The 25,835-nt window shown below is 42.9% G+C and overlaps 2 protein-coding genes across 4 annotated transcripts in view; one reads left to right on the top strand and one right to left on the bottom strand.

The window, feature by feature from the left end:
• Nucleotides 1–13,684, top strand: part of rdgB (retinal degeneration B) — a 58,042-nt gene extending 44,358 nt beyond the window's left edge. For all 3 annotated transcript variants that reach the window (XM_070534266.1, XM_070534267.1, XM_070534265.1), the window contains 3 exons: nucleotides 1,064–1,247; nucleotides 1,917–2,045; nucleotides 2,872–13,684. In XM_070534266.1, the coding sequence (XP_070390367.1) occupies nucleotides 1,064–1,247; nucleotides 1,917–2,045; nucleotides 2,872–3,147 (589 nt within the window). In that variant the 3' untranslated portion in view covers nucleotides 3,148–13,684. The remainder of the gene's footprint in view (nucleotides 1–1,063; nucleotides 1,248–1,916; nucleotides 2,046–2,871) is intronic.
• Nucleotides 13,685–15,376: 1,692 nt separating this feature from the next.
• LOC139056224 (G patch domain-containing protein 3-like) lies at nucleotides 15,377–24,582 on the bottom strand. The gene is made up of 5 exons (XM_070534264.1): nucleotides 23,674–24,582; nucleotides 22,244–22,478; nucleotides 21,117–21,235; nucleotides 16,804–16,931; nucleotides 15,377–15,633 (listed from the first exon to the last, which is right to left on the bottom strand). The coding sequence occupies exons 1-5, from the start codon at nucleotides 24,544–24,546 to the stop codon at nucleotides 15,435–15,437; spliced, it is 1,554 nt and encodes a 517-aa protein (XP_070390365.1). The 5' UTR covers nucleotides 24,547–24,582; the 3' UTR covers nucleotides 15,377–15,434.
• Nucleotides 24,583–25,835: the final 1,253 nt, after the last annotated feature.

Below are 25,835 nucleotides of genomic sequence, written 5' to 3'. Positions count from 1 at the left end.
ATAAAATAAACCACTTGCTGCATTCAAAAAGTACCTTGAAATAGTGTACCTAATGCTGAAAACTTTAGTGAAGAATTTAGTGTCTCCATCCAGAAACAATCAAGCAAAGGTAAAAAATGACTGAAACCATGAATGAAGCAGCCAAATGTCTGAAGGAACGCCCTAGATTCTATTAAAAGTGGCTGACATAGCATGTAAACATTGTGCACACTGTTACCATACTGGCACATTTTGAGCCTTCACACACCCTTCTACCTGATCCCAGACCTGCTGCGATGGCTCAGTGGCTATGGCATTCTGCCGCTGAGCGTGAGGTTTGGTTACAGCCTGCAGTGGCAACATTGTGACAGGGGTGCAATGCGAGGACACTTGTCTACTTAAATTTTGAGGCATGCTAAAAGAACCCAGGTGGTCAAAATTAAGAAATTGCAAAAATTGTACCAAGATTGCCGGAAACGCAGCATGCAGGCAAGCCATGTTTCTAGTGCAAGGATTCAAGCAGCCAATAATAAAGAGAAAAACTATATGCACGGGCCGTCTTGTGTCAAAAACTGCTACCAGAAGCAAGTTGCAGCGTGAACTCAGCTGTTAACACCAGGAGGTGTTCTATTGTGATAGCAGTTGTATTTACTCATGACAACCATACTCATCGGTGGTGCAGAAAAGACACTCCCGTATGAAGTCTATCATAGCCCCATTGTTGCTTTAAGGTTTCATTAAACTTCATGAATCAGTCAATCTAACCCCAGGACGGCGTTGACACTCATTGGAAGAGTCACGGTATCTGGGGAGCAAGTTATCAAACTTACCATTTCCTAAAAACTCTTCTGCATTTTCAACAGCATGACATGTTATAGGATGTTCGATAGGATGTTCGCGGCTATAGGATGTTGGATGATGATGGTGTTACAGGTTGGATAGGATGTTCCATGGTGTTGATTAGGGCGCTCATGGAAACCACAAAAACTTTACAGGGAATCCCCACAGAGCTTCATTTGGCAACCTCTGTGTGCTTGCCCTCTTCGATTATTCATGCTGTTGTGCCCTTTTCCCTTTGTTGCAGGCATTGGCAAGAGCTGGGCTACTTAATCATCTACATCACGGGTCGGCCCGACATGCAACAGCAGCGAGTGGTCTCCTGGCTTGCCCAGCACAACTTTCCCCATGGTCTTGTCTCTTTTGCTGAGGGACTGTCCACTGAACCTCTCAGGCACAAGCTGAGCTACCTACGACACCTGCAAACGCATGTGAGTTGGTGCTGCTGTCTCTACTGACATCCTTCGTCCTCTGCTACCAACGAAAACCTCCTAATATTCTCAGATAGAATATGGGCCTATTGTGCGAAAAATGAGACACTGCAGTGTTTGCAAAATGTGGTTGCTCATGCACACTATCACAGATACAGACCTTTCACAGTGTTTTGTGAGTTATTAACTCGTGAAATGTTTTTGAATTAATGTATGAAGAAAACAGACAAAGAAGTCAGGAAGAGCTTAGGGGAAATTAATCGTTGTGTTTTATTGAAATGTAGAAACAGTAAGGATAAAAGAAATAAAGGTTAATGAACAGAGAAAATTACTGCAGCTGGAAGCCGAATTCACATCTTCTGCATAACAAGTGCCCTGGCTAAACATTACCAGGGCTAAAGGTGTGTGTGTGTGTGTATATATATATATATATATATATATATATATATATATATATATATATATATATATGTATGGTAACTTAATTGGTGAAGCACCATATCCACAATGTGAAAGATGCAATCTGGATCTCCATGTTCTCGCTCATTTTGTGTTAACACAGTTTTCCTTTTTTTTTTTTGGCTGAACATTTGCTATAATTTAAAGGTGGCTTTTACTGTTGTCAGTAATAGTTCCAAGGGCTTTTCATTTTTATTTTTATCACCTCAGGCGGAGATTGTCTACCACGCTGCTTATGGCTCTGCCAAGGACATCGCAGTCTACTCTGCGCTCGGCATGTTGAAAGAGCAGATATTCATTGTCGGAAAAGTTTCCAAGAAACAACATTCCGTAGCCACGGTAAGGCTCTCCCTGTTTTCACCTGTTTCTCAGTGCACAGGAAGGAAGGTGCGGAATTGGTGGCTTGAGTAGCGGCCTTGACATATCAAAGTACGTTACACATTTACCACTATAGAGTGATGACTAGGCAGTAAGGAACATAAAAAACAATTTGTGCAATAACCTCCAACTAGTTTGTTTGGAACACAAGCGTGGAAATGTATGCACAGAGAGGCAACACGCAAAGGATGCAAAATTGTGGTATCGATAGCCACCGATTGTGGTTACATTAGCATGCTGTGCCACTGTGCATGTCGCCTCTGTGTCTGTGTGTGTTTGTGTTTGTTTGTGTGTACGTGCGTGCATGTGCGTGTGTGTGTGTGTGTGTGGGTGTGTGTGGGTGTATATATTCCTACACTGGTATCCTGAAAACCTTAGTTGCAAGTTACCGTCTATGTTATATTATCCTTCCAGTGGTAAAAGAGTGCTTTAGCATGTCCATGAACAGCTTGCAGTTTGTGGAATGCTGGGTGAGGGAAGTGGTGTACAGCAGCAACAACGCTGTTAGTCTCACAGTCATTACCGTATAGTCCTTTAATGGTTTGTTTGCAACGAGAACAATCATACAACACAAATTTTCAAATGTATTGTAGTTAGACGAATCACCACGAGATGTCGCTACCAGGTTTGCTACTGCTGTCCACGGCTCCAGTCATCTAGTAATCCGTAAGTGGAAAGAAGTTCGCAGGAAAGTTATAACTACATATCTGGTATGTCCTCTAGTAAACAACAGCTAGGCCAACAGTATTTTTCTTTTTTGTCATTCAAATTATTCTTTGCCCTGCAGGTGCTCTCCGAAGGCTACGCGCTTCACCTGACGGACTTGAAGAGTCCAGGCCTGCCGCTGTGCCGGCCGGCCCAGGGCAATGCCCGCATGGTTCTGTCACGTGGCTGCTTTGGGCTGCCTGGCCAGGGTCTCTCTGGTCCAGCCAGTGCTTTGAGGCGACGACGCTCGGCCAAGCGAACAACTTCCTACCCACTGTCAGCCTCACCAGCGTCCCCTGGCCCTTCCTCCACTTCTGGTGGTGCCCTCAAGACTGGCTCGGGTAGCAGTAAAGTGTGAGCGCGTTTCGTCAGCGTAAGTCATGGCCGTCACATCTCCTCATCAGTTCGTCACCATAGGTTTGAGCTGGGCCATGCTTCCGAGGCACCCGAAGAGCGCACCTCGGGCTAGAAAGAACACCTGTGCACAAGACTGTTGCCATCACCCAATATGCCATGTTTCTGCACCGCCACGGTTGTTTTGCCTTTCCACTCAAGCAACATCTGTAGGATTCACCGTCGCCTTTTGCAAGAATATTCCCTGTTCCAGAAGGTGCAAGTTTGCTTCGACGCACCTGCATGGAATTACCTCTGCACTAATTATTGTGAGTTGAAGTATCACTTGTGAAGCTTGGCTGTGTAGTTGGATGCTGGTAGGAAGGACTTGCATGCCGGCTTTCAGTGTGCTAAAAACTTGCTTTTCAAGACTGATAGGTCATGCACTTTTAGCTAGCAGGACCAGCATAGTTGAAGCCGCAGCTTCTGCAAGCTTTATGGATAGACAAGATGCGCAAGGAAGGAAATGCTTTGCAAGGAAGATGTGCCACAAGGTGGATGTTGCGCCACAACTGTGTTTGCTGTAATACCAGCTGAGGACTTTACGCAAGCACAAGTTGCTACATGGATGCACAGCGCAGGACGATGCATGTCAACCACAAAGTAACTTTGAGAACAAGAATCTTTGTTGCACTCGGTGAATGTGCTTTGTCCACCACGTAATTGTTCCTCGTTGGGAAGATAAAGGGTTCGAGTGTGGGGCGCCATTTTTCTGCCGCCTATCAAGATTTCAAGTTAGGAATACTACCCGAACAAAGTGGTGTGAGATGAGATGCTTACACCTGGTGACAGTATCGCCGTCGGTGTATTGTGTTTTACTTACGCTTTGTGGCTTTCCCGGAGGGCTCGATCCATCTTGGCAGCAGTGAGCGCCGTCACCATTCCTGTTTTGCGATGCCTTGGTGATGCTTAGTCTGCACGAAGACACAGGAAAGAATGTGTTGCACTCACGGCGGGGAAGAGGAGGAACGAAGAGAGTAACCCTGCCTTCTTGGACGTAGGTTGTGAGATGACCATCTTTTGATGGCCTAGTGCCACAAACAACACATGCTGCGAGTGCTCCGTGTGATGCCCAGTGGGCATGGTCACTTCGATGTCAAGGCAATGCCCTTGTTGTCGCCAGTGTTGGTGTGGTTGGCACGGACTTTTTTTTGCAGGAAGGTGCTCAGGTCACAGTGTTTTTCATCCCCAGCCCTTCCACGTGTGGCCTACTTTTAGTGCAAAACGTAGTTGGAATGTGAGTATCGTTGTTGACCTTTCGAGAATGTTTTTTTTTTTTTTCTTACCTTGAGAAGTGTGCATGTCAGATGCGGCAAGTTTAGTCAAACCTTTTTTGAGCAGCCCTAAATGTTGCATGTGGAAAATGTAGAGAGCTCATTGTACAAAAGGTGTCAAGTGTAATGGTGGTGTCCTTATAAGTGTTTCTGGCTGCCAGCTGTTATGAGGAAATTCTTTATTGTTTGCTGTTATGAGGGTTACACAGGTTTTCTTAAGTAAGTTGTTTACGTAGGAAGGAGGCTGCAGGTATTCTTATTGTGTCACGCTAGTCAGAAATGGCTAAAGAGAAAAAAGTGAAATAAAGCAACAGGGGTACAAATGCATGCGAGCATGTTGACAGGATAGGCTTAGTGCATCCATCAGTGCTGTCCAGTGATTGCAAGTGCTAATGGATGATTGAAAATCAGGAGAGATTAGTCTGCTCGAAGCCTATAGAAGCTCACAGCAATCCTGGATGCTGGTGTAATCAGTGATCACACATGTGACCATGGTCACATGATTTTAAAGAATACAAAGTGCTTCATATCTTTCAAGGCATTCTATATCATACCATTAAGCTCGAAGAACTGTTTGTTCAGATACCATGCTGTGCAATGCCAAAGCCAAGTGTAAAAAAGGCACACTTTCTTTGCAGCTTTATTCTAGTGTTTCTTGTTTTACATGGTCGGTGCTGCAAGTTCAGGCTACATAACCTACATATGCTCTCTCTCAAGAAATCTAGTCACTATTATAACTAAACAAGGAGTTGTTGTCAGGGTCCTTGTTACCACGGTCCTGACTTCATATTCAGCACTTGTTGCAACCAAACACATGCAGTCTTTTCATTTTTTCCATTTGTGTACAAAAGTTATTTTAAGAGTGTTGTTCACATTGACACACGTCACATGCACATTAGCACCTGCTCTACTAACACGTGCCGTGGCTATGATGGGTATTGAACTACGGCAGTTTAACATTTAATAGTATTTTCACGCATGTCACCAGCATCAAAAAACACCTTAACGTTGCTGCGTGCAAATGTTGGTTGTACGTAAATTTTGCTTTGAATTGTGGTTTGGCTTCACGGCAGGCTACCAGCATTGCAGTGAAGGCCTGATGTAGCATGGTGCGGCTTCGTGGCAGCACACAACGTATTGCCATGAAGTCACACTGTACTTCTATATAAAGCAAAAGCAAGGGCATTAATGACTGTAATAACTCAAGGTATATAACGGATTTTTTTTTTCTGGGGCTGTGGCTTGTGCCCATAGCTGTGGACAGTTTTTTGCACACAGATTACAGGCCCACTACCAGCTGTCTTATACGGGAGAAAACATGGTGTTTCCCTTCATCATAAAGTTTGCACAACAAAGCTTCCTTCTCACTCAGGCTGAACATATGGATTTTTCAAGGAAGCCATCGTTTTCCAGAGACAAGTTAGAATGACCATTTCTTTTGAGGCCAATCTTGTTTTGAATGTTTGTTCGTAAGTCTTGCCATCACCCTAAAAGTATGACTGAAACCATTACTACAGTAGTGCATGTTTTGTGCTAGTTTGTCATAAGCATGCAAAGACGTTTAAGTGGACATTAATACAAAGTGAAGTTTAACCAAATGTTGGATTGCTCCAGGAAGCAAACACTTCCCAAGTAAATCAATGGCTCTGGTGCACTTGTGTACTTCTTGGATTGCATTGCTTTGTTCTTTACTCAACCATTAACTGCTTTGTACATTAAAGGTACTAGCCTGTTTCAAGCATTCCGAAATAATTGACCCCTAATGATAGTGATGCAAAAAAAATATTCATGTACTATAAGCCATCATTCTTGTAGTATTTGTGACGGAAACTTAAATACAATGTGATCATGTTGTTACTTTTGTTACCGACCCAGCTTACTGGTCCTTTTAATGTACAATGTTGCACCATATCGGCCAAAGCATGCTAAAGCTGAAGCATGATTGTGAGATTTGTTTTTGCATGGAATTTTGCATCCCAGCATTGTGTATGCTGTTGAATGTGGTTAGGTTGAATGTGGTTATGGCACACTTCTTTGGCGTCACCATTTCCTTGCCATTGTAGGCTGTGCTAAAAGCAGCAGATGCCATAAATTTATGGTTGTTCAAACTTTGATAATATGCAGCTCAGGTTAATTTAGACAAACATAAAATTTTGGTTGGATTCCTATCCCACAGTATGCGAAATCTACAACATATTTTGTCAGAGTGGTGGTTCAGCCTTTTCTATGTATTATTTCTGTAGACTTATGTCTTTCCTGTTTCCTAATGTAGTTTTGCATTATAAACCTATCAACATGTCAGATTTTTTGGCTTCCTAGAGCTAGTGAATATGGCCAATAACGGCTAGTTAAAGTAACATTTATAGGTCAATAAATATTCTAAACATACCTTCAGGCTACTCTGCGTGTTGGTGGGTGCCATCAAATTCTATATGGCTGCCACAAATGCAAGTGTATAACGAGTATAACAGCTGTACATCTGTTTATGCTATTTTGTGTACCTGTTCTTGCAATAAGCCATATCTTTATTTCGAACCATACTTTTTGCAGCTTCTAATAATTCGAGAAAAATTCATAATTTCCTGGGAGATTCAATTATATTACAACATAAGTTGAAGCTTATTTGCATTCTGAAAAGCTAACAAATAGCCTTTCTTAGCCCAATAATAGACCGCATCCATCCTCCTTGAAGCACCACGTTTGTTCCTTTGTTGCATTCCTTGAATTCTGTTTGTTTATCTTGTGTGCTGTATTGAACAACAAAACAAAAAGACTGTACTTTACACTAGTTTTTTTGCAACTCACTCTGTTTTCATGGTTGTGAATGGAACCCGTATGTGTTCGTTCCTTTTCCGATGTGGGTGGCTTTTTTTTGCTTTTTTTTTTCTTTCTTTCTCTAGCACTTTCTGCAAGGCTAAAAATGCTCGTGTACTGAATCCTTACATGCAAGTTTTACAAGCATTCTGACTGCCATGACTTTTTAGCCATGCTTCTGTCGCAGTATGCCACCTGTCCAATTCTAAGAGACCACCAAATGTTGTATACAACACTGAAATATTTTTTTCTTGCTTTTTTTATTTGTTGCTTTGTTTGAGGTGAAACCTTGTTTACATGTTTTAGATGAGTTTATTTTTCACATAATTGCAAGGTTCCTAAGGTATCTTATAAAAACTCATATACAAGTGCCATCTTTGCATAAGTTAAGAGACATTACTATGTGTTATTCTCTTTCTCTCTCTCTTTTTTCTCTCTTGTTTGCTTTGTTATCTGCCATCACGAGAGATCACACAAGTAATGAGACACATTTTTCATTTATTCATTTAATGGTGCTGTCCTAGAAAAGCTGTAAGCTGTTAGTTCAGTGTGTTGTTTTGATTGTGCAAGCAGTGACTTGTTCTTCAGTTTATGTAACAAAGACCACTCTTTTTCTGTCCACTGCTATGTAATTCGTTAGTGTACTTGTATGCACCGTGCATGTTGGCTTCCTAGCATGGCTCTTATTGCGTTTTTTTTTTTCTTTCTTTTTTTTCTCCTGGAACCATGAGCCACATTCTTGTGAGGTGTTTCTTGCCTCACGGATGGGATGAATTTAAGGATGCACTCGAGAGGGGCGTCTGTTCTTCCTTAAGCAAATTCCCATTTTTTCTCGTGTGTAGGCACCCCATTAATTCTCGAGAAGAAAAAGAAACTTGGTTGAGGAATGGAACTCTTATAGCTGAATGTAGGCAGCCCATGTGTTTGCGAATATGAGCTGTCAGCATTTCACGCAATGTCACAATGAAGGCTGATGTACTGAGCGTAATAAACAATCTAAGGGGCACAGAAAGGCATCTTAAGGTTGCAGTGTTCCAAAAGCAGCAGGACCAATAGCTCTGGTAATCATCTGAAAGAGTCAGTGTCAAGTACAGTACAGTGATATATAGACAGGCTTGCCTGAAAGCCGAAAAATAAAAGGGATAGAGGTGAGAAGTAATGGAATTCGTTGAGGAAGACGTCAGGACTCTCAGGTTAAGAATTAAACAACAACTTGGAAGGGTTGACTACTGTGCTAGGTGGTGAGTATTTGTCATTGGCTGTCATTATTTGTCATTGGCACAAAAGAAACAAAGAAAAGAAAGAAAGAAAAACAGAGGAAACAAAAGTTTTTGACTACTTTCGTGTTCTTTGTTTTTCCTCAGTCCATCTGGGCTGTAAGCAACCATACTGTATTTGCGTATAGACAGACAAGTACCATATATAATCGAATGTAAATGTTCGATGTGAAAGTGAAAGAAAGATTTTATTTCTGGGTTGGCCCTCATTTGTAAGAAAACAGAAAATTGGAAGAAGATGAAGCTTTATTTGGTGTGCATTTTTCACAACATCTAAGAGATTAAGGTTGTAACGAGTGCCCTTAGTGAGAGTTTCCACCCACAACATAGATGCCAGTATCATCTTAAATTCAGGGGTGGTCACTGGCACGGGTACACAAGGTCGTGTGCAGTCTCAACTCAAGTCGGACCCTTCCTGGTAACACTTATACATCAGCGCAGCTAACCTGAAAGAGCAGTTGCGGCAGGCTCTGCAATGAATATTGTTGAATAGGGGACCATACAATGAAAAATTCCCAAGATGGCATTTCCTCAAATTCAAATTTTTTCAGAGGACCATGAGGGATGGATGAACTTTGTTGTTGCCAGATGTAGGTCTCAATATTCTTCGTAGGTACTTGAGGTTAAATGATGCTTTGCACTGTTTTAGTAATGGGCAATACTTCCAGACAAGAAAAATTTGCTGATGGACAGTAGGAATTCAAGTCAGCGTTAGCGGTACGGGAGAACAGCGCAGAAATCCGCCAAAGATGAAGAGAGGTGCAAAGAAAGCACACACAGCTATGTACTTTCAACAAAACAGCTGTTTTGCAGGTGTCTTGTTGTGGTGATCAGTATGAAAACGTCTGCAGCTGCAAAATAAATATTTTGTTGAAAGTACAGTGCTGTGTGTGTCATCTTTGTGCCTCTCTTCATCGCTGTCGGATTTCTGCGCTGTTCCCCCGTACAGTGAACTACCAACAAGCCTAACTGAAAAATCTGCTCAGCATTAGCTGGTGTCATGATGATGATGAAACTCTCAAAATTTATGCAGTGTCTTCATTCATTCTTTCATCTTACTGTTGCCATGCCACCATGGTGGTGATGGCTTTGCAGCATGGCATGTGTATGGACAGGTGGAGAGCTGTAAGAACCCATAACAGCTATCGCTGTGAAAAAAGGAGAGAAGTTCCATGTTCAGTGTATATTCAAACACATGTAGGAAGGCCCCTATTGATTTTTAGTAATTTGATGTTACTTGGAACTGCCTCCTCTGATGTATTGCCATAAACCCATCTCAACCTGTTAATTCAAAGGCTGAGGTGGGCACTTAGGTTTAGACACTGAGATTTTGTTATGGCATCCACTAACGTGTTAAGGGTACACCAAAAGTAGTGTGAAAAGTGTCATTTCAGTTCCTTGACTCCACACAGTATTTTTAGACGTGAATGTCTGAACTGTACTTTCCTCTGTCAGTGTTTTTATGTTTTTCTGCCTTGTCTTCTGCACTGGATGCTCAAACTATATTGTGATACTAAGTTAGGCTGCCTTTGCTTATTTATGTTAGCACCAACACCTCATAGAGGGCCACCTGTGCAATAATGTTCCGGTGGCACAAATGGCTCAACTGGCACAATTACAAAACCGTGGTCTAATACCCTCAAACCTCATTGTAACGAAGTTGCCTCCACCATGAAAATACCTTTGTCATATATAATATTTGTTATAAGCATATATTTGTTGCACGCTCATGTCGGCAAGAAACATTTTAGATTTACCTTGAAGATTTGTTATGTCTGTGTTCCTTATGCTGAGGTTAGCTGTACATTGGGATATGTTAAACTGGAGGCTGTCACATACAAAGAGCTGCAGCTGTTAGTGATAATTTTGCCTTGCTGGTTGAGTGCAAGAAAATTGTGGCATTTGGGCTTATGCACTTGTGGGCACATCATTTAACACCAAATGTTTCATTATTGTTATGCTTAGTTATTTGTGTTTTTGTTGCATAGAGAGAAATAATGACAGGGTCTACTTGGTGGTCATGGATGCATATGAAAAAGGACCCCAAAAGCACGTTCATAATCTTTGCATGGTTCTGGCAGAGGATTTAGAAGTTTCTTGAGGTGCAAAATCTGTCTTAAGAAATAGCATGATCGTTACCACATATTGACCACAGAGAAACAGAGGTGAGTGTTGTGGCTGCTTCCAGAAAAGAGTGGCTGTGTTGTTGGATATTCGTGTTGCATGCCGGATGAATTACTTGCGACTGTCGTAGACAAGTGGCTGCAGCGGTGGGTATTACTTTCCAGAGCTACCAGTCACGTCAATGTCCACAGCTGCCAGTGAGAATAGAACCTTCAGAGTACACTGTCTTTGTTAGTCTGTGTGTGCTTGGTTGGCTTCAGAGACTGGGCATGTCAAGCATAGATTCGGAGCCATTGAAAGTTGCTGTGATTGCATAAATGACATCCTGTTGACCAGAATAGCCCGAGAGCGTTACTGGTTTGCCGAGACGGACCTTGTAGACTGCTTGGTTAAAGAGCAAGAGCATATGGCTTGCTTGGCGTGATGGTCTTGTTACATGTGTGAAGCCATGAGGACAATCGCATAGAAAAGTAAAGCAGACTGTGTAAAGCTGTTTTTTTCTTAATTACAGGAATTTTGCTATATCGGTATGTCAAATTGCATTCAGTATTATATATGCTGCCTACTTCAGTTGAGCCATTAACCTGTTGGGAGTGGATGTTTAAGTGGGGAGAGTTACCGGAGCTGCCTAGTGCACTTCAACATATTTGCTAATAGAATGTGGTTAATCATGAGCGAATTATATGCAAAGTACTTTAGGCACACTGGTTAAAGGCACCAGTCTAGATTGCAGTATAATATGGTACTATTAGTGTGGAACAACTAGCACTACTAGGCAGTAAAGTTAGTACACATGGATCTTCAAGGTGCTTCACTGGTATGGTGCAATGTATAATGTAGCACCCACTGGTAGCTTGTACTTGTACTAGCATGCTGGTAGGAGCACTAGGTGATCAATGCTGTGGCTGTGTGGGCATGTGTATACAGCTGCGCACCATTCAGTATGTACGCCTTGACGGCCACGTCTATGGAAGCCTCATGGTTATTTGTAGCATAGGGTGGGCTATTGGTTGGTGTGATTCTCTGCTGACGTTAGAGACAGCAAGCCACTCAAAGCGGCGAGTTTTCGCACTGGCTTTCTAACAAGGTCTCTTCGTTTTATGCTGTGTGCACGTGTTAGTGTTGAAGCTGTTAGCTATCGATTTCACTAAGGTCGTTCCTAAAAATTTTTGGGTTGTCTTTGTTGCCGTTTTGCACAATGCAGGTCAGTGTATCGTACCGCTGTGGCTTATGACGGTAGACACGAACAAACGCTTGAAGTGCCGATTCCGCTAGTCCAAGGACATCAGCTTGGCAGGCCTGCCAAGCACGGATGACTTTCATAGTCTATTATAGCCCTTAGGCGTGAACACACTATGCGCTGGTGGTTATACCCTTAACAAACGTTACACTGCTGTCATGTTTCTAGACAAAACATCTAAGTGTATATACCATAACATGTCGCTGCCCGTGTGATGAGCAAAAGAGACCTAGCTTTCTTTCCATTACCATTCCCAGCTGTTTTTTGCATAGTTATTTTGTTTGTTACTGAGGTTGTACCTTGTGTATGTCATTTAAAGTCCAATTAATATATGATGCAATTAATGCAATGACCATTTCTGTTCACCAAGACTGCTGTCACCTGAACCGCATGTGCACCTGAGACCTTAATATATATATCAGCGCCTAAGCAGACAGTTTCAAGGGCCAAGTGTATGCAGAGTGCTTGGACAAGCACTATTGAGAAAATTTAGAAGTGTTGAACCTAAAGAGTTTACTTTTACCATGTGTTTGGAATGTGTTCCAGCACGACTGTGTTCCTCATCAATAATGGAAATGTTTCAATGTTGGTACGTGTAAGTGTTGTGATCACACCTGTTGTCCCTTGTATTCCTGCCCTCTTCTTTTTTATTCAGTGTTGATCCATGTTTCCAATATTCTCAAGGTATATCACTCTTGCCATAAGTGCAAGTTAAAATTTCCATTAGCTTGCCAAGCATTAAATTTGTTGCATGGGTGATTTGACAGCTAGCCTTATTTACCAGGCAATTGCATAATATTTACTGTGTACTTTAGATTTGATGGTAAGTGCAGTGAGGCCCCACATTGGTCTTGGTTACCAGTGAGCACAATAGCTTTTCAGAAAGTGGGGAAAAAAATGCAAAGGAACACCATGTATGGTTAACCTAATTTGCTGCTGCTATAACTGTATAAAGTTTGATGGATACAGGTAACGATGTGCAAAACGTTATTGTCAGCCGCTTAAGCCAAAACCACGATTCACTGAACTGCGTTTCCTCAGCGAACAGCCATTTCCTGTGCGAAAAAACAGCCAGTGTGTTCCGAGACAACACTGCAATTTTGCACCCTGTTGATTTAGTTTTCCCCATTTGCCATTTTTAATTCGTCTATTTTGCTTTTCAAAGCCTATCATATCACCCTTTCTTCTTTCTCGGAGGCTCCGGCCCACCTTGTGCAATGTGCGCGAGCTTGGCGTTTGGTCAACCACACACTACCGTCGAATCAAAATTGTTGAAGCTGTACAAGTTTTACTGTTTCAAAGCAGTAGCAGCAGCACTCTCTTGTACTGTAGACTGCTGGCTACGTAGCCCTTTAAACACCGCTGCCTTTGGACGCAACCACACATCTCTGTGCATCCCATGTCTGCCGAGCACTGTACGCCGCGCACTCTTGGACACTCTGGGCCCACCCAAAGGACTGTGTCCTAGAGTGCTTGTGGAATGAAGGTCACTGTCCTACCACCTTGTCTGTCTGTGCGTCACACTCTCCCTTCTCACGTGCATAATTAACTGTGTGTGTAGATCACCAAAGGAGGAGGGAAGTGGGGGGAAAAGTGTCACCCTGCGTTTGCACTCGATGCCGGTGGTGCATGTTTGACATTGTACAGCTTGGCTCCAGTGTTTTCTTCCCCCTGTGTTGCTATAGGCATGATTTGCTGTCAAAATGTGGGAAAGATGATGAAAGTTTAATTTTTTATTTACAAAAATAAAAAAGAGAGACATGTCTACTAGAAGTTCCGTTTTGTGTTGTGCTTTACTGTGAGACTACCGTGCAGTGTCTTAGGTGCCACCTTGCATACATACAGCAATATCCCAAATCATTGTGTACCACCCTAGCAGTCTCTGGTTCTCCTCCAGGCATGGCAACACAAGCCAGCCCGGGCGCCTGCTGAGAAATCTTGGACGTGGCATGCTGGAATTTGCATCATAGCAACACCACTAGATGCACGAATAATCTGCTTACGTGCCGTTCAAAGGCTGCTAACAAAAAGGCTGTACAATTACCAGCTCTGTCACTTCGCCAAGATTGCTTCAGTGGTATATACTACTCGATTATACGAAATTTAGCCAAAGTGAAATTTAGTTGCAGATGGCTTTTAATGCCCTAAAGGAGACGGGAGCTATGAAGGACGCTGTAGTAATGTTATCTAGATTAATCTTGACCACTTGGGTTTCTTCAAAGGGACACTAGAGAGCAAATTCTAAATCAGGTTAGAAATGCAAAGTAGCCTTTCAAGACAGTGTCTTTATGCATTTAGTGGAAAAAGTTTGATTACCAGCAGAGAAAACAGAGGCCAATTCCATTTTGAATTTCGTGCACAAGCTGCCGTGCATTGGTGTTTTGTGTCACAGACCGCAAGCTATATTAGCAGAAAATGTTCTTAAAACTCTCTACGTTCAGCCTTTGGTTTATGCAGCATGCTCTTTTATTATAGACAAATGTCATAAAAAAAGAATCAGTCTGGAGCAGACACTGTATATACTATGCCTGACATCATGGGCAGTCAATGCGAGACGTTCAAAGTCGCTGCCGCATGTCTTTCGCTTTTGCACGTTCTATAACTTGCCAAGTCTCTGCATGTGGCAGTACAGATTTTTCATGTATCAGAAAAGTAATTTACATATCTATGTGAAATTAGAAATCCTCTTTAGTGTGTACTAAAAGCTTGATAAAATCTTGATACACAGGCTTTTTTTTTTTTTGCAACAGCAATTACAAGGACACTTCAGGTGCATTTGCACTGTGACCATTGTTGGCGTACTGTCCTGCTATCAAAGACGCATCTGAGGCTCGTGCGTGAAAGGTTTAGAAGGCAGCCCGAGATGCGCAGTGCGTCTGGCTGCAAAAACAACGAAGCCAAGTGCTCGCACCATCATGCTTTGCCCAGTCGGCTCTGCTGAAGCAAGACTGGCTTCTTTTGGCTGGCTGCTGCTCCTGGCATTAACATTGTTTGCACACACATTAGCGCTCCTGCTCAGGAGCTCCGTGCATACTGCACCGTGGTGCGTTCACTGGTCTGAGCCAAACGAACCGTCAAGCTAAATGCTATCTTTTCATTGAGCATTGACAAAACGGCAACAGTTTCCTGTCGGTCTCATCTAGTGAACCACCAAGGTGAGATTCAGCCAGAATTGTTCCTTCTGCGAAGCAACAATTCTCTTGCATGCTGCGTCGCCTCATTTCGTCTCCGCATACTGTTAGAACACTGTGCGAGGAGTTTGAGCAACATGCTAAGTCTTGCTATCGTGTTCAATGCTTCACCTCTCGGCAAAACTGCAAATTTATTTTCTTTTTCATCCTGGCCCCCATCAGAACGCAGCGATCTTGGTTAAGCCTGCAACCTAGCATATGACAGCATAATGTCATAGTTCTGGTGCTTCCGAGACACTGCAACAAGCCTAGGGATGTACACAATGAGAACAAATACATAATAAAACATTCTTTATACATGAAATGTACAAACAATATTTACAGTTAATATTTCAGTCCTCACTGGTGCCCTTTCCCTTGACGAATGATTTCCGAAAGTGCAGGTAAGTGGTGTCATGTGAGCGCAGCAGAGGATCTGGTGGATCCGTCTCCCGAGGCCGGTCGTACACTGTCGAGATGAATGCTTCACCACGGCTGCGCTTCTTCCGCTTGCTCTTGGCAAAGGTTCGTACCAGCTTCTCACCTCGATAACTGGAAGTGCAAAGGAAATGCAATGTTATGCAGTCTCGTGGCACTTCATGTCAGCAAATAAAACCAAAAGTGTGCCTTCCACTCTGATACTGAGCAGCAGAAGTTTCACTGCTATAGAGATTTGACTGTGGCTAATGGCATGATGTAATCAGTCATTGAACGTAAGCAGGCACTCTTTTACTTTCCTCTTTTGTTTCTTCTTTTTGCATTGCTGGCACCACACATCTCACTGGTATGCCGCTAATATTCCCGACTCAAAATGTGAGGATTAAGGCGAAATGGTTGCAGACAAGACCTTGACTGCGCTTTCATCTGCAAAGTGCGTAAGCTATGCCGCAAACCATAACGTGAAGTCTTCCACCACGCGAAAAAAATATTTACACCATATTTTCCTGCAATCTGTGCTTAGTGTCTGAAAATATCAAACTTATCGCAGTTAGCAGCAAAAGGGCACCAGAAGATGGGGTGCAAAACGGTACTTTTCGTGTGCCGGAAATCCAGGTCTGAGCCCACCAGGAGCCTCACGTTTATGGAAGTGTGCTTGACCTGTGCCGACAGTAAAAACAACACGCCTACCTCAGCTGGCCCAAACAAGGCAAGCCTACACGCTGGACTAAGTTGTCCGGATATAACATGAATGCATGATGCGTTCACAGTACATGTGTGGCCCAAATGCACTGGGAAACTGTGCCATCGTGAAACAGAGTGCCAATACAGTCTGACGTTTTGCGAGCCTCTCCTTGCATTTTAGCCGTTCTTTGACCAATTTAGAAACCTGTCCAGTAATTTACAGAACTGCATTGGAGCAGAGACAATTGATTCCAGCAAGTTCAAGCTCAACACACAAGTGGTCTTACGAGCCATTTTCATTGTACAACTGTTGCTCTGAGGTCAGACCCTGAATGTGCCCAGGCAAACCAAGATGCTTTGCCAGGGCCCAGTGAAAGTGAAAGGAGGAATGGGTGGCTCTTGCCCAGCCCATACGAGGTTTTGGGTCAGCCGGAGCCTGTGTACAGCGCTAGCTCCAGCACAACTATGCAAACAAAATTGTGCCTGGATTTACAAAAGCCTCTAGTGCAAAAAAAGAAAAGATATATTTTTTTAATAACTTTTCACCTAGCTAAAGGTCCACTCATGCATTGCTAAAAGTCCACATTGCATTTTGCTTACCCAAATCCAGACCTGTCCCAGGGGTGTTGACCAGGATCATCAATGGGAGCGGCTATGCCTTCCTTGGTACGACCAACACCTTCGCCTTCGCTCCAGCCTTGCTGCTTCAAGATGCGACTTCCAAAGCCCTGACCACAGAGAGAAAACATAACGACAGAAGAGTTAGACACATGCTGGGCTTTACCATCAGTGACCATAATAGCTAAAAGAAGCCTATGCCATGTGTAGCAGTCTACAAAAACGGAAAAACAGCTTCGATGTCCTTTCTCGTGCGGCAGAATCAACTGGCTGTACCTTGATAAATCATTATAAAGGAATGCAGACGCAAAGAGTTAATGCTACCGTTGACAGCAATAGCCTTTCGCCCAATGGGCTTCAGCATTTTATTAGGTCTCAATGACAACTCATCACCATGATTAGGTTGTTGCTATGGAAACCTCATGCTTAGCCTAAACCTAGGTCAAAAAGGAGCTTCAGCTTTTCGTGGTGACATTCAGATTCTTCCAGTTGCCCTTAATCATTTTTCTCTTAACAGGCTTTAAAGAAAGTGTGCTGGTGGTGCAGTTCATATGCCCTTCGAGTGCCTTGAAGTTAAGTTGCATAATGTATATGATGCACACATACACCCTTGCAATTTTTTAACAATATCACACGAGCGGTGGCTGTACGGTGTGTCAGCGGCGTTCTAGTGCCGAGGGACGGAGAGATGGGCAACTTTACGTGCAGCCATGCGAGGCGAATTCTAATTCGAATGTATTCTACTGCGCTGTTTGCTTTAGGGGTGCCCCTCATTGCTACAAGGCCACTGACACATGGTGCGGTCGACACTCGTGCGATATTAATGCGATAGTGTTAAGGGCCCTTTGTCGCAGAAAATAAGGCATCTGCCTCCTGTGTCCAGCGCCAGACGTTGCTCTGGCAAAAAGAATTTCCAACCTAATTCCGAACCATGCATACCCAACCAGTCTCCTACCACCAAGTTTGTTCATACCTTGTCTTTCATTCTTTACAAAGTGATTCCTCAGAATTTTGAGAACAGCAGCCCACAAACATATGTAATGGAAAAAAAAAACACCGACAGTGCATATCTTTTATGTTAGCTCTTTTCAGACTAAAATACTAAAGGTGCGAAACAATAACAGGAGATCGACCCACGCAAGAGGCCTCATTTCTGCCAGAAAGCTTGCCTTCGTGCATAGCGTTCGCCGCCAGCATTTCTCAATAAACGTTACGTTTACATAAGCTGTAGTTGCCAGGAAGCATGAAAAGCAGTCAGGGGTCTTTGAATGCTATTGCATTCCAGTCTTGAAGGCGAAGCTTAAGCGTCCTCCAATTTTTGTTAAAAAATTGCAAGGCTGAACATTAAACTTCATTATTTAACACAAAGCCCAGCTTTACAGTAATGGCAATGGTTAAAAGAAATACAGTTGACCCAGAATTATATAATCATTACTGTTAGCCCTTTTACGACTGTTACAAGTACTTTAGAAACACCTACGTAATCTCACAGTTACCAAAAGTAATTATGAATGTCAGGTTAAGTAGCTAGTCCTACAGATGGGAATATGGACACAAAGTGAGCTGAAGGAGCTCACAAAAGCTACTGCTGTGATATTTCAGTAATTTCTCATGACATGGCTAAGGAGCTAGCGAGCACTTTACTGGCAGGTCTCGCATTTGTCAGCATTAGTTTCAGCTTAAAATTTTCGGTCACTTACAATACATGAGCTATTGCAATCAATTGCTAGACGTTCTGACAAAATTATATAAAAAAAGCTTTTAATTGAGCTGTTTCAGTGATGAAGCACTTGAGGTAAAAATAAGAAATTAAATACATCTGTGGGGTAGGGGTAAAGCTAGCATATGATGACACACACCCAGCAGGTCATGTATGATTGAGCTAAAAAATTAGTCATGTCAATGAGTTGATAAAATACACATGATAGCCAGAAAAGCTACTTCCAAAACAGATTTGTTTGTACAACAGTAAGGGAGGTCCAGTCATTATACATACTCTGTTCTAGGGCAACGTAGCACTTCCCACATACATATCTTATTTTCTGTCTAAAAACAATTTTTGTTTCAGTGAAAATTTTTTTTTGCTTTACATAAAACATTTTCTCTTTATTGACTATTTAGGCAAAAGTTCACTTTTTGCTTAAATAACAGGTCTTTAACTTTTTTTTTTGGGGGGGGGGGGGGTAGTAACCTATAAATTTTCCTCACGCAACTGTTCTCCGCCCTTGACTGTTCCAACACATTTCCTATTTTTCAGTGTATAGCCTGCCTCCACGCTTAAACCGCACCCCTACTTACAACAATCTGGAAAGAAAAATCAAGGCTCTTAAACAACTGCATACAACAACACTCAAGTCTCTGCGAAAACAGTCTCCATTCATGACTCGGCCAAGTCGTATCTTTGGCCAGCAGCTCTGTTCCCCTCCTCTTTGGCGAAGCTGATACTCACGCTTCTGCAGCATTGCTAGTAAAGGAGTGCCATTGAGTGCAGCTCATCGTGATAGGAATCCTGGCTCTCTGGAGGCACATGAGCTATTCGCCAACCGGAAGTATCGAAAAGAGGAGGAGAATGGGCTATCATGAAAAGACAGCAGAAGAGAGTTTCAGCACGCGGGTGTGAGGAGAGGGTGGAGATCCCTAGAACGTTACGGAACTTTCAGTGGCAAAGGACTTTGCCTTGAGCTGTGGCTTCATGGCACCATGCTGATGCAAAGCCATGCTGATGTGAAGCTACACCTATATAACCCCAACCCCCGACTTTACTGCTTCTTTTTCTTTTTTTTGTGCAACTTATACGTGCAAACATGCAGTATTTTGTTACTACAAATGGTCACTTATTATCTGTTCTAAGCATTACATCAGCTGCCCTGCTCGACTTCTTCCTCTGAAACTAAAATGCCGCCTATTCATGTGACATCCCCAATTCAGGCTGCTAATCCAATCTGGCGCAAATATTTTTTTCTGTGTTCGTGTTAGTGTTGCATGATAGAGTACAACATGGCTGCTCCCAGACCGTGAGCAAAAACTCTTGCAACAAAGCAGCAAATTTTTCCGCCTTAAGTAGGAAGGAACTGCACACACATGCAATAGAAATATCACTTGGTTGAAAAATTCGCACAAATACAAATACAAGCACATATAGTAGGAAAAGTTACTCGGCAGTAGGCAGCTCAAGGGCTGTTGACGTAGCAAAGAACCACTCAGCCAGATGCCTGGTAAAAAAAAGTGACAAGATACTGTTAACGACTCAGAAGTTATATGCCCATATAGTTGCCGGCAAAGTCTAGGAGCAGGTTTTGACAGCTAATATAGAGGAAACTATGGTAATGCCTGACAGCCTGGCAAAACGGCGAGAATTGGTGATGGTTATATGTCAGCATTCAAATGTTGTGCAAGAGCATGGCCATTTAGTCACATGGTAGGCATTCCCAAACAATTACTGTCAGATTAATGTTATCCTTGAAAAAAGACAAGAGTATGGTCAATACATTGCAGTACTAACCTAAGGAGCAGAAACTTTGTGGGTAACAAAGAACCCAAGGACCACACATAAGGTGATAGAGTGAAAAATTGTAGGCTATGTCAAGGACAGGAAAACAGTGGTGCGGGTTAATGGACAAATGGGAATAGCCAAAATTTTAGTTGAGATTAGAAGGAAGAGATAGAGTGGGTATGCCATGCAATGCACACAGCAGCTAACCAATGGCATACAATGTAACAGCATAAGTGCCAAGTAAAGGGACATAACGAGAAGAAAGGGGGTTAACCGAGGGGCCCGATTTTTATTAGTGATATCATAAGAAGCCAACAAACATTGACACCAAGGACAACATAGGGGAAATTACTTGTGCTTAATAAATGAAATAAAGAAACGATAAATTAATGGAAATTAAAGTGGATGAGAAAACAACTTGCTGCAGGTGGGAACCGAACCCACAGCCTTCGCATGCGAAGGCTGAGGGTTCCAGGACAACCAGTTGTTTTTTCATCCACTTTAATTTCCATTAATTTATCGTTTCTTTATTTCATTTATTAAGCACAAGTAATTTCCCCTATGTTGTCCTTGGTGTCAGTGTTTGTTGGCTTCTTATGATATGACAAGTAAAGGGACATGACATTTAGAGCAGCAAAGAATTAGGTGGTCTGATGAAATTATGAAACTTGCAGGCATAGGATGACATCAACTGACGCAAGACAGGGGTAACCGAAAATAACCGGGACAGGCCTTCATCCGGCAGTGGAAATAAAGTTCGGTAGTGTGGCCATAGCACTTAACAGGAAGATGATGTACTTGCCTTTGTGTGTTTTTCAAAAGAAGCCAGCCTGTTCTCGTCGTCCATCTCCTCGGAGGTCTCCCTCAACCTCTTGAAGTGCAGCATGGAGACATAGTCTCGCGCATCTTTGTCTCCAGATTCTGCAGGCAAGTGAGTACTGGATCATGACAACTTGTACACGCTGTCACCCACGTATTTATCTCGCCATGTTTAAACAACGACCTTGGCTTTACGGCTTGTTTGCTTGCACACAAACTTTGTGGGAATGATTGATACGATTTTGATTGCCTCTGTGCTTTAATGTTGCATTTAAAACACAGAGACCATGAGAAATACTGCAGCAGAGTACTCAGGAATAATACTGATTGAAATAACTTTCATCACAGTTATATAAGAATAAAGAATTATAGCATTTTTGACGATCCTGGCCACAAAATAAAACCTGTAACCACTAGAACTTCATGTGACAGTAACACAAACATAGAAGAGACAAGGTTAAAGTTCTAAACTGAAAAACAGCTTTGTGTATAAGCACAAATGTGGAAAAAAATTCACTACTGCACTTACACAGGTAATTCCCCTGCTGCTCCAGTGTGGCATTATGAAATAATCATGGACTGTGCTAACCATATGCAATAATGACGATGATGATAATGGTGATAACTTATCTGAGTCCAAAGTTCAATGAGAGACTCCGTCATCAAAAAATTATCATGACAGGACAATGGTGCCATGGAACTATGACTGGATTCTATGGCATGACAACATTTAGCACCAATATCCCATTCACATGCGTGTGTCCCTTGCTAAAGCATGAGGATAAATGATGCAAGTTGTCCTACTAAGGCCGTTCTACAAGCAGGTATAAAGCAACAAAAGCAAATTTTCTTGACCTCTGTAAGTGCGTACGGCTTGCACACAATGTAATGGACACCATATTGTGAACCATTCACGGTTGGAAATAAGCTGGAGATAGGTCAACCGAATTGCTGCACGATTGAATGCCAGCAGTAGAGCCAAGCCACAATGACATCAGCGCGTACTTTGTCTTCAAGCACTCTTGTCTAGAATGAAAACACAGAAGCCTAGTAATGCAAGAAGTGATTTCGGAGACAGTTTATGCAAAGACTGCTCTAGAGCACACATACCTGGGTTGTAGTAGATACTCATATCAACATCCCAGTCATCTGATGTCTTGGCATCAAAGTCACCATCCACTTCATCCCAGAACTGTGCATCAGTATAGAAGACTAGTCCTGAACCACCCTTCTCCCACTGGACTTCGAGTTCCTCTTCAAAGAGTCGCTCCCGAGTCCGTTCTTGAGATGTAATGTCGTTGTGCAGAGCTTCGTGCCGATCCCACTCCTCGCACTCTTCATCATCCTGGACAGTCAAGAAAAATACAATTAAGAACATGCTCTGTCACAAATGGTACAAAATATGTGCCTACTCCGTAATTACCCGAAAAAAACGCCAAAAGCGAAGCAGTACTATTCGTAGGGAATCGCAGAAACAGCTTGCAGCAAGATGCAATGGCGGTATCACATGCAAGACACAATTTGTATCCACTGCTTAATTAATTCATGTTGTGCTTGCTTGAAAGTCCTTCAACATGGAGTGCATAGGTATCTCCCCTTTGCTCTACATACTCCAAACAATCTGACCAATATGCTAATCAACGTCGGGCCTGAACAAAAGCAACTGTATCACGAAACATGAAATTTAGACACTGTATCTTTTTAATAATAGAAGTAGCTAGTGCGAGAAATCTTTTTGACAGAAACAGAAACCGAACTAGAAAGCACATACACTTATGAGAAATAGTGCAGAATCGCTTTCTTCCTTTGACTTGTGTACCTGTGTACCTTCGGTACTTTCATTTTCATACCATCACATGCTGCTGTCTTATAGTCAGCAGTGTGTTCTTGCTGTTGATACCTATGGCATTAAGATTCAGCATGGTACTGTTTTTACAGTAATGAGGAAACACGCTGACATCAGTTTAAAAGAAAAAGAGCAAGCTCACATGTGGTACAAGAGGACAGGCCTCACAAGAGAGTATGTACAGAATGGTTATATACAAAAAAAAAATATAGAAAAGGATATGCAGCACATGTGAGCCTTGTCAAGCCAGTTGTTGCTTCAGGAACCTTTCTGCCTTGAAACTACAGCATGTTGCACATTTTTCAACAAGAAATCATTTCAGTGCTCATGAAGTTCATTAGCAAACTTACGAAATAGTGTGTTTTTGTTTCTGCAGTTCGTATAGTACGGTCGCACGGATCTCACCAACACTAAACGATTAAGTATACTGATCTGATAGTGCATAGTGCAGACAGCTTTGACTAGGAAGCAGCGACTGCACGTCTACGCAAATGTGGCACTGTGACATTTTTCTTGGACCTGCTAAAAAAAATAATACGCAGGCGATTTCAGTGTTCGTACCAGTGCAAAGCCACATCCGACAGCATAAAGCGTGTTCAGCGTACCGCAATATCAGGAAAGAACTGACCTGAGAGGCGAACCTACTGAACACTTCAAACAAATAATTCACGCCAGCTACAGCGGCAACACCTACGCTCTCTTCCTTGTTCTGTGCATCGTCGAAGTTCTGCTCCTCCTCAGCGTTCAACGAAGCGTCACCATGATTCTTCAATCGGCTCTTGGGCGCGGCGCTGGATATGACGGTGCCAGTCGCTGTCCGCACAAGTGGCGTTTCAGAGACTTCGGCACCACCTTTCACGTTGTTTTCCCTGCGCCTTGAGCTCCGCGCAGTGTCTCCGTAGTCAAGAGGCACACTTCCGTACAGGCGACGCGACTTCGATCGGGGAAACACGAGACCAAGTTTCTTGATCAGGTACGGCGGGAACTTGCAGGCTTGAATAAGCGCCAGGAAAACTTTCGTAGGTGTGCCCACGTTTCCGTTGGGCATCGCGGGAGGGGGACGAAGTTCAATGAGCGTACTCAAGTCTTTTTCAGTCAACACAGCACCTTCTTCGGTTCTGAGTGCCTTTTGTTCTCCCCGGGTAAAGTACGAAGGAGTTTGCGATGTTTCGCAGTTTCGGACTCGAACCTTCCTTATGAAGCATCGCGTCGGTAGCGTTTGTCCGTCACGTCCTATCCAGTGCTTCTTGTCGTACATTCGAAGCAGCTCGTCCACGCGGTCAGCCAGGACACGCACAATGCAGCACGTCGTTGTTTTACGTGATGAGACAGAGCTGTCGTCATCCTTACGAAGTTCATCAGATCGCGAGGTTTCCGCTACCTTCTTTTGCTGAACTTCGGGACGGTGACGGAAGTGGAAGCAGTCAAATCCCGATGTCTCGATGAACTCGGAGAAAAAGTTACGAAGGTCTGCAGAACGGTATAATTTGGGAATATTGTTAACGATCACGTAAGAAAGGTTTTTCTTTCGATCGCTCTCAGTTTCTTCGCCACGCACAGCTGCCATGTTTGCCACTAGAGACGCGCGCGGCGCGCCCTGGTGGACATTTGCTGTCACTATTGTTTTCAGGAAAAATAAGATGGGGCCCAAAATGGCGTTCGTGACGTCATCAGTTCATTTATTATGTACATGGACGGCAAAAGCATGAACTTCTAGATGAAAAGGTGCAGTGCAAGAGTCCAACACTGCAATTTAATGTACACTTGGGAATTTATCGCAGCTCTTACATATCACTTCCTGCGAGCAAGCACGTTCCTGGCCCGCGCCTAGCACGTGACAGCCGTGCCCGTGATTAGTACACTGTACCCGTGAGCTCTTTAGGCTGTCCTTCACTCTACACTCTAAAAACAGTTCCACCGTTTGGGGTGCCACACAAAGATAATCGTCATCTGTCTTGTCCGCGTTTCCTTTCTATAACGCGGCGAGCCCTGTACTTTCCAGTAACGTTATCAGCATGACATAGCATTCCCGACAGGAAAGTAACGAGCGCAGCGTTTTCAAGGAAGGAAATACGGGCGAGACAGATTATCGTTGTGGGACAAATATACACCCCAAAGGGTGCAACGGTTTTAAGAGTGTAGAGTGATCACTCTACACCGAGTGTGCATTAAGGCTGATTAAAAGCTCTCTATCTAACAGGCAGCAAGCTGTTTACATTAATCTGACGCTAGCAAATTACATACCTATTCAGGGATCGATTATCGACGCTCTATTACTTCTTATTTATATTAATAATCTCCCTTATGGTTGATCGCATTCTGAACAATTCCATAACGCTGATTATACCACTGCTTGTTGCCCACCTGTCACAATTGCTTCTCTTACAACCAGACTGAACGCTGACCTAAATAATTAGCCCCTCCAAAACTATACATTTATGATTTTCCATTCGGCCCATAAGATGCTTCCTTCACGCAGTTAACCATGCATCGTTAATTTCGCAGCGTCACTCTCAGTTCTACTCACATTGTTATGACTTTCCGGCCTAAAAAAGACTGCTCACGGAGTAAGAATATACTGCTAAAAAAGGCGACATTACTTTAATACTTCAATATTGCGCACGCTTTATTTTGCATTTATTCACTTATTTTACCTAGTGCACCATGACTTGGGGCTCAGCTTATTCTACACACTTAACCCCGTTATTGCACGCACAAAAATAAAGAAAAATTGTGTTCCTTGCGTCTAATCCATCCTTCACACTAGGTTTCTCAGATAATTCACGATTGCCACACATTAACAATTATAGAAATTTAATGTTGTCATCATCTTGTATAAATTATTGCATGCCTTGC

This window comes from Dermacentor albipictus, chromosome 2 (genome assembly GCF_038994185.2).
Source record: "Dermacentor albipictus isolate Rhodes 1998 colony chromosome 2, USDA_Dalb.pri_finalv2, whole genome shotgun sequence".
Lineage (NCBI taxonomy): Eukaryota > Metazoa > Arthropoda > Arachnida > Ixodida > Ixodidae > Dermacentor > Dermacentor albipictus.
This window is presented reverse-complemented; position numbering and strand designations above follow the sequence as displayed.

Coding starts and splice junctions, on each gene's coding strand:
- LOC139056224 (XM_070534264.1), bottom strand. CDS start 24,546: ATGGCAGCTGTGCGTGGCGAAGAAACTGAGAGCGATCGAAAGAAAAAC. Junction 21,236..22,243: donor GAGTATCTACTACAACCCAG/GTATGTGTGCTC, acceptor ACTTGCCTGCAG/AATCTGGAGACAAAGATGCG. Junction 16,932..21,116: donor CTTTTGAAAAACACACAAAG/GCAAGTACATCA, acceptor CTCTGTGGTCAG/GGCTTTGGAAGTCGCATCTT.